Genomic DNA, 9,103 nt, shown 5'->3' on the forward strand with positions numbered 1-9,103 from the left:
CTTTAAAGTCTCCTAACTCACTCTGGAGAGACAGTCAAGCTGCTGATTCATCCTGAACCCAAAAAACACTCCCCTAGCACACCAAGTGACTCCATATGTTTATAAACATCATATATTTAGCAGTGGAAGAGATCATAGAAATCATCCAGTCTAACCCTCTGATTTTCCTGATAAGGAAATTGAATACCAGAGAGGTTAAGTAAGTGCCAAGGTCACACAGGGCTAGGATTTGAACCTAGTTCCTCTAATGCCCAATTGGGCACACTTTCCGTACACACTGTATTTCACCTTGAAAAACTCCCAGGGAGTGATCATGTTTTGAAAAATGCTCCTGTTAAATAACACATTGACTATTTGGATGTTGACACCACAGCTCTGCCCAGGGAGACCTCTAAAAATGCCCACTACCTATAGATGTGATTCTTAACCACCGGCCAAAGCTATGTAATAAAGAGTCAGCATTGTTATAATGCTCATATTGGCTATTTTGACTTTTCTTCCATTTTTCTATCTGTCCATCTTAATAAGAAAATGTCACTTCTACAGGAAGCCTTTCCCAATCCTCCCCCACCTCTTATGCTAGTGTTTTCCCTCTATTAATTATTCCAGTTTATCCTGTATATACCTTGTATGTCCACAGTTGTGTTTACATGTTGGCTCCTCCATTAGACTGTGAGTTCCTTGGGAGCAGGCTCTGTCTCTTGCCTTTCTTTGTACCTTCTACACTTAGCACAATGCCTGGGACATAGTGGACACTTAATTAATGTTTATTGATTCATTGACTAGTGCAGTAAGATTCTATCCTAGGAAGTCAAGACTTTCTCAGGGGGAAAAACAAATATAATTGGCTGCTACCTCTCTGTCCCCTTAGAATGCCTTTTCCTAGTTTTTTTTTTTTTTTTCTGGTGCTCGCCTGATTTAAAGAACAAATGGACTGGGTAGTTCCACATGAGGAAGTTCAACCCCAAGCAGAACTATTTCTGTGAGACATTTAGCAGGACAGACAATCTACTATGCCCCCAGGGACATAAGAGAGGAAGAGTTAGAAATAACTGAGGCAGGATTTTCACTAATTAAAGGCTGTATAATGTGATTTTTTAAATTAGTCAACTAGAATTTATTAAACACCTGTTATGGCTTATCCCTGAGGATGCAAAGAAAGGCAAAAAACAGTTCCAGCTCTCAAGGAGCTCACAGTCTAATGGACACAACATGCAAACAACTGTACACCAACAAAATACATGCAGGGTGCCCTGTATATTTGTTTGCATGTTGTCTTTCCCCACTGTTAGGATGTAAGTTCCTTGTGGGCAGAGGCTGTGTTTTGCTTTTTTTATATCCCCAACACCTAGCACACTGCCTGGCACATAGTAGGCACTTAAGAAATGTTTACTGATTAATTAATTGATACATTGGTAATCTCAGAAAGAAGGCACCTCAATTAAGGAGGACTGGGAAAGGCTTCACCTGACCACTGTAAATCTGAGCAGTTTGGGGTAGGATATCTTACTCGGGGTCTCATAAACTTTAAGCTTGTTGATTAATTGGCCTTGTAAGTCTGAGCAAAACACTTTGCCAGGCTCTAGTTTATAAAACAGAGATGATCATGTTAGACATGACTTTCAGGTTTTTTGGGTAGATTATCCACTCTGAATTGTCTTAGGTGATTTTAATATCATAGGAAGGCCTTTCCTAAACTGGTTGGTCCCTTACCTTTACAATTCAATGGGAAGGTGTCCTCCTATATACCTCATGATTCACTAGCTGTGTTCCTTTTTCTGTCATCAACATTTGCTTTAAACTCACATGTGCAGGCAGAGATAACTATTCAGATTATTCTTCCAGCAAAACTAAGTATAGTAATAAAACTTGTTCCCTCTAAAAGTCAGGACGAAAGTCTTCCAAGGAGTCTCTTAGAGTTCAAGGTAGTTACCCCCTTACTCTATGAAACCCTTAGAAAGGCCAGGTCAGAATTTCAGGTCCTGGTTGGCTGAAGTCGTGTGTGTGTGTGTGTGTGTGTGTGTGTGGTGTACATATGTATGAGTATGTATATTTATACACACATATGTATATGGGTATATATATGAATGTAGACACATATATACATATATCCACTGAAACCAACCAATGCACAGCTGATTCCACTTCTTTACTGTCTTCAAGTCAAGTCATCAATCATTTTTAAGTTCCTGCTATGTGCCAGACATTGTACTAGCAAAGAAAGACAAAAGACAGTCCCTGCTCTCAGGGAGCTCATAGTCTAATGGGAGAGGCAATTTGCAAACAACTATATAAGCAGGATAGATTGAAGATCAACTTACAGAAAAGGCCCTAGTGTTAAGGAGTATTAGGAAATAAACACAAAGATCTAAGCTTCTGGGACAAGAACTTACTGTTTGACAAAAATTTCTGGGACTGGAAGGCAGTTTGGCAGAAACTAGGTATAGACCAACATTTCACACTATAAACGAAATAAGGTCAAAATGGGTACATGATGTAGACATAGAGTGATATCATAAGCAAATTAGGGGGACATGGAATATTTTACCTGTGGGATCTACGGACAAGGGAAGAATTTGACCAAACAAGAAATAGAGCACTATGCTACATAAAAAGGATAATTTTATTACATTAAATTTTAAAAATTGCACATGCAAAACCAATGTTGCCAAGATTAGAAGGAAAGCAGGAATCTAGGGGGAAATTTATAGCAAGTTCTCTGATAAAAGCCTCATTTCTCAAATATATAGAGAACTGAGTCAAATTTACAAGAATACTAGTCATTCCCAAATTGATAAATAGTCAAAGGCAATTTTCAGAAGAAAAAATCAAAGCTATCTATAGTCATATGAAAAATGCTCTGAATCAACTATTGATTAGAGAAATGCAAAACAACTCTGAGCTATAACCTCACACCTACCAGATTGGCTAATATGACAGAAAAGGGAAATGACAAATGTTAGAGGGAATATGGGAAAATTGGGACACATGCACTATTGGTGGAGTTGTGAACTTATTCACCCCTTCTGGAGAGCAATTTGGAACTATGCTAAAAGGGCAACAAATCTGTGCATACTCTTTGATCCAGCAATACCACTATTAGGCCTATATCCCAAAGAAATTAAAGAAAAAGGAAAAGAACTTAGATGTACAAAAATATTTATAGCAGTTTATTTTTGTGGTGTAAAAGAATTGGAAATTGAAGGGATGCCCATCAACTGTGGAATAGCTGAAAAAGTTATAATATATGATTGTGATGGACAATATGTGGGGGGGGGGTTGTTGTTGTTGTTGTTTTAGGCAATGGGGTTAAGTGACTTGCCCAGGGTCACACAGCTAGTAAGTGTTATGTGTCTGAGGTCAGATTTGAACTCAGGTCCTCCTGCATCCAAGGCCGGTGCTCTATGCATTTTGCCACCGAGCTGCCCCATGGATAATATATGTTGTGCTACAAGAAATAATGAGCAGGATGCTTTTAGAAAAAAACTGGAAGGATTTACATGAACTGCTGCAAAGTGAAGTGAACAGAACCATGAAAACATTGTATATAGTAGCATAAATATGTGATGATCAACTGTGAATGAATTAGCTAACCTCAGCAATACAATGACCCTAGACAATTCCAAAGGATTTATGATGAAAAAATGCCATCTATCTCCAGAGAAAGAATTGATAGAGTCTGAATAAAGATCAAAGCATGCTTTTTTTTAATTGTATTTTTCTTGTTGGTTTTTTTTTGGGGGGTTCTATGTTTTCTTTTGCGGTGTGGCTAATATGGAAATGTTTCGCATGACTGCACAGGTATAATCTATATCAAATTGCTTGCCTTCTCAAGGATAGGGAAGATAAGGTGGAGTGGGAGAGAATCTGGAACTCAAAAATTTTTTAAATGAATGTTAAAAATTGTTTTGACATGTAATTGAGAAAAAATAAATTAAAAAAATAAGAAGTATTGGGAAAGGCTTTTTTGTAGAAGGTGGGATTTTAGCTGGGACCTGAAGGAAGTTAGGGGAGCTGAGTTGTGAAGATGAGGAGAGAGAGGATTCTGGACATAAAAGGTAGCTACTGAAAATGCCCAGAGCATCTTGTGAAAGAAACGGCAAACAGGCCAGTGTCTTAATGATTTTTTTTTTGTGGGGAGTGGGAGTAAGAAGGTGTCAAGATTTGTGAGTTTTTCAGTGTGGAGTTCATAATATTCCCAGTATGAAAACTCCCTCCACTGATACAGATGAGCAGCCTCTCTGTAACTCACATTCTTAGAGGACTGACTAGAGGCAATGAGTGGTGACGACTTTTATAGTCACAAAGTAGTATGTGTCAGAGACAGTACTTAAACCCAGACCTTTTTGACTCCAAGTGAAGCCCTCTATCTATCAGTGATGCCACACTGCCTTTTATCTTCATGATTTTTTTTACTGTCCTATGATTTCATCACTAACAGGGAGTTCTTCTCTTTACCAAACTAAGTCTGTACCTTTTCTACAACTCATAGAGAGTTGCCTGGGGCACTGAGAGGCTAAGTGAATTACCCAAGGTCATATATTTAGTATGAGTCAGAGGCAAGATGCAAACCCGTATTATCGTGACTACAAGACTAATTCTGTATCTTCTCTGTATCTCATGGATACAATGATCCATGTCCATCCTTGACTTACTTAAAGTGAGTAGGTAGCTTCTCGACTATATGAGCATTCCGTGCATAAAAGTTAAAGTGCAGAGAGGATTGCTAAATGACCATCATTAACTAGTAAGGAATTCCCTATTAAGACTTATAAGTTTATATTCCCCACAAAGAAACTCTTTCACAACTAAAGTCTCGTTTCTCTCTTCTGTGGCTTTTCTCCCATTTTCTGACTTCCTCGGGCCTCTCAGACACATGGTGGCAGTAAAGATCTATAGTCATCATTAACAAAACTGATGACTTTACCCAAAGAAAGTCTGTTCTATTCCACTGGCCTTTGTTGCAATAAAGATGATATCTTACATAACTCTTCATGTTGCCTGCAAACCAAGTTCCCACCAAAGATCAGGCAGGGGCTTTGCTTTTAACTCATTGAAGAGATCAAGAGAGAGCCTTTGACCTTATAGTCACTGAGCAGAAAGTGTGGGTCTGACAACTGGTTTCAATGGGTAAAGAGTAAAATTAGAAGACAGTCCCACTCTAGGTCATTATTGCTTTGGGGAAAATATTTTAGAAGACCAGGGTGGTTCAAGGGCTAACTCATATAGGTTGTTGTTGACTCCATTGGCAATAGAATGAATTTATTGCTTGATCTTATACTAGAGTAGGAACTGACATTTAGGTCAGCCCAAGAGGCATTCATGGGGAGATATCTTTATCCTGCTCTTCCTTTCTAATGTCTCTGTTACATTTGATGCTGTTGACCACTCTCTCCTCTTGGAAACTCTCTTCTGTCTGGGTTTTCACAATGCTATTTTCTCCTGGTTAATCTTCTGCTTCAGTCTCTCAGACAGAAGTCTCTCAGACCTCTCCTTAGTCTCCATTACTGGCTCATCATTAATATCATGCTTTCTAATTAGGGGAATCCCCCAAAGCTCTGTTCTGGGTCTTCTTCTCTTCTTTCTCTATAGTGTCTCTCTTGATAAGAACTCCCATGGGTTTAATTATCTTTATTCAGATGATTTGAGATCTCTATATCTTGCCTCAGTCTCTCTTGAGATCTATTCCCACATCACCAATTACCTATTGCATATTTCAAACTGGATGTCCCAGAGACATCTCAAAGTCAATATATCCATAGCAAAACTCATTACTTTTTTCCCTTCCTGCTTAACCTATCCCTTCTAAATTTCCCTATTTATGTCAGTTACCACCATTCTTATAATCTCTCAGTTTCATAACCTCAATACTAGGTGATTGCTAATACCCTACATCACTCCAAGAAGACATCTACGACCAATGGAACATGAATGGAGAAGGAAGTACCTGGTACACCATAAGTGCACAGTCAATATTTTATTGATCAAATAGTAAAAGTACTAAGATTAATGAAATTCTTAAAATTCTTGGATTTTATTTTAAGGGGGTGGGTAATTGACTGAGATACACTTCCTCTCCTCCAGCCCCCAATTACTGAAGCACTTGGTGCTTCAGAATGACTCAGAAGCAACTTGGTCCAATGTCAGTAAAGCCTGCTTGTGTCAATGAGGATCGGCCAGAGCAGGAGGAGGGAAGCTACCCACTTAGACTTCAAGAGAAATTGACTCTACTTCACAACCTACTTTCTTCCTTCCTCCCTCCAGAGTAGGACATGTTAATTTCTGAAACTTCTAGTGAGGGGTAGAGTAAGGGCACCTTCCTTTTCCCCCACTTTATGTTGGCTTTGAACACTTGTACCGCCTAGGCAACCTGGAGCCTGCATCTTGGGCCTCCGCCTGCTCCTTCTGCTTCGTGTTTCTTCCCCAAGTATAGCAGTCTGAATAGCTACCTCAAGGAAATGTCTTCTGGCCAGTCAGGTCAGAAGTTGGGCCTCCTCCCCCTTTCCCTAGTAGTTTTCTCCAAGAAACTGCAAAGGACACCTCCCATTGTACAGTTGACACCTACTGAGGAACTCAGTAACTCCTGAACTCTTGAGGTAGCCATTCCTGAAAAGTCTATCTTTAAGAATGGATGAAAGATGAAGTGAAGAGGGGAGGGAGTCAGTGGATTACCACCATTCCACTAGGAAAGGCATATATTATGAGTGAGACAGTATTCTAGCCATTCATTCTTTCATTTTAAAGAACTTGAAATCAGTGGGAAGAAATACCTCAGACCAAAGCAGGAGAGAGAGTGGGGAGGGCCCTAAAGCTTCTTGAAGAGCTGAAGGTGGGGGGCTATGACCTGGGCATTTCACTTTTTGTTATCCAGTTCACCAGAGGAAAATGTTTTGCAGTGATTGACATCATAATCAGCTCCTTATTCTCATACATCCCACTTGTCTAGTCAGTTGCCAAATCCTGTCATTTCTACCTCTACATATCTTGCAACCATTTCCTTCTGTTTAATCACTTAACCACTACTATATTTCAGGCCCTCATTGCATCAGATTTGGACTATTTTAATAGCTGCCTAATTGGTATCCCTTAAGTCTCTCCCCGTTCCGAACCATACTCCACATGCACTGAAGCATGAGCCTTAATTTCCTCATATATAAAATGATGGAGTTGAATCAGATGATTCCTAATGTCCCATTTAGATCAAATACCCTATAGTTCCTCTTTCCCTTTTTGCTCTTTCCCCTACTCCTGCCCCATTTTCTTCTCCTTTCACTATTCCTTGCCAATCCCAGCCCCTCTATCGCCATTTATGATCATTTATGATCAATCAGCATGATATATGGCTCCTCTGAATCAGTATGCCCTACCTCTGACACACTGTTGGGACCCTAGGCAAGTCCCTTATCCACTCAGCACTCTAGGCAATTCTCCAAGATCCTTAGTTGCAGAAAAGGTTCCAACCTGCCTAGGTAGAAAGAGTTTCTTCATCTGGGAGTTTCCTATACCAGAGACACCACAAGTGCAGTCCCCATCCCTACCCCTAAGGGTAAATGGAAGCAGAAAATTGTACAATTCAGGCAAAACTAAATGCTTTTATGGGAATTTCTTAGACCCAAAGCAGAGAGAACAGCAAAGAAACTAAGTGTCTTGCAGGTTCAATACAGGACTTGAGGATATATTTTTTTGAATGAATGAACAAATGCTTTGGTTGTAGAACATAACCTTAAGTGTCTGATGTGTTTGGGGGGTGGGGCGGGTGAATTGCTGATTTGCCAGGTAAGTACCCATATAGATTGGGTGTCTACCACATGCATTTATTATAGATGCAGTCTCAAATGATTGTCACCTCTTTACTCTCCTGCCTTAGGTAACATGTTCTTGGTGAATCTGGCTTTGGCAGACCTGGTGGTTGCCTTGTACCCCTACCCCCTGATCCTGATGGCCATCCTCCATAATGGCTGGGCCCTGGGCGAGATACACTGCAAAGCCAGTGGATTTGTGATGGGCCTCAGTGTCATTGGCTCCGTCTTCAACATCACTGCCATTGCTATCAATCGGTACTGCTGCATCTGCCACAGCCTTGGCTACAAAAGGATCTTCAGGGCCTGGAACACTGTCCTCTACATCTGCCTTATCTGGGTCTTCACTGTCATTGCCCTGGTGCCCAATTTTTTTGTGGGGTCCTTAAAATATGACCCCCGCATCTATTCCTGCACATTTAATCAGACGGCCAGTACCTACTATACCACTGTGGTGGTGGTGATCCATTTCCTTATCCCTATCACCATTGTCACTTATTGCTACCTGAGGATCTGGGTGCTGGTGATTCAGTCCAGGAGAAGGGTCAAGTTGACAATGAAGCCCAGGCTGAAACCAAGTAAGGTCAGGAATTTCCTCACCATGTTTGTGGTCTTTGTGATCTTTGCCATTTGCTGGGCTCCACTGAACTTCATAGGTCTTGCTGTGGCCATTAACCCTTTGGACGTGGCTCCCCGGGTCCCTAATGGGCTGTTTGCCACCAGCTATTTCCTGGCCTATTTCAACAGCTGCCTGAATGCCATTATCTATGGTCTTCTCAACCAGAATTTTCGGAAGGAATACAAAAAAATTCTTTTGTTTCTGTGGATACCAAGGCTCTTCTTTCAGGGCAGTTCCAAAGATGGGACTGACAGTCAGAGGAGCAAGCCTACTGCTTTAAACAAGAACTACCCAATAGAGACCAACACCTTGTAATCTTTCTATAGAGCACCTAGAAGGAATCAGTGCATCTGGGATAAGTTCTCTGGCAGAGCAAGGAAAGGACTGGGGGAGTGTTTTGGAGCAGGTGGGCTCTGGGATCCTTATTTTATTTTATTTTTTCAAACAGTATTTGACTTGTGGAGCCTCATCTTTCATACGATCACTTTTGGACAAGATGCTCAATGGACTTGTACAGGAGTACCATGATTAACTAAGCTCATGTGCTCGCCATCTCTCTGCACAGTGATACTTGTCTCTTTCATTTTCTGCATTGCAGCCCTGGTATTTGGTGCATCTGAGGAAAGACTAAAAAGCTGCATAAGGCAACAAGAATCTGATTTCTGATCTGCCAACATCTCCCTGG

General features: G+C 40.6%; 1 protein-coding gene across 1 annotated transcript in view; it reads left to right on the forward strand.

The window, feature by feature from the left end:
• Positions 1-8,733, forward strand: part of MTNR1B (melatonin receptor 1B) — a 30,819-nt gene extending 22,086 nt beyond the window's left edge. The window contains exon 2 of the mRNA XM_021000613.1: positions 7,868-8,733. Within this exon, the coding sequence (XP_020856272.1) occupies positions 7,868-8,733 (866 nt within the window). The remainder of the gene's footprint in view (positions 1-7,867) is intronic.
• Positions 8,734-9,103: the final 370 nt, after the last annotated feature.

The sequence above is a fragment of the Phascolarctos cinereus genome, unplaced genomic scaffold (assembly GCF_003287225.1).
Source record: "Phascolarctos cinereus isolate Bilbo 61053 unplaced genomic scaffold, phaCin_HiC Scaffold_726;HRSCAF=1367, whole genome shotgun sequence".
Classification (NCBI taxonomy): Eukaryota; Metazoa; Chordata; class Mammalia; order Diprotodontia; family Phascolarctidae; genus Phascolarctos; species Phascolarctos cinereus.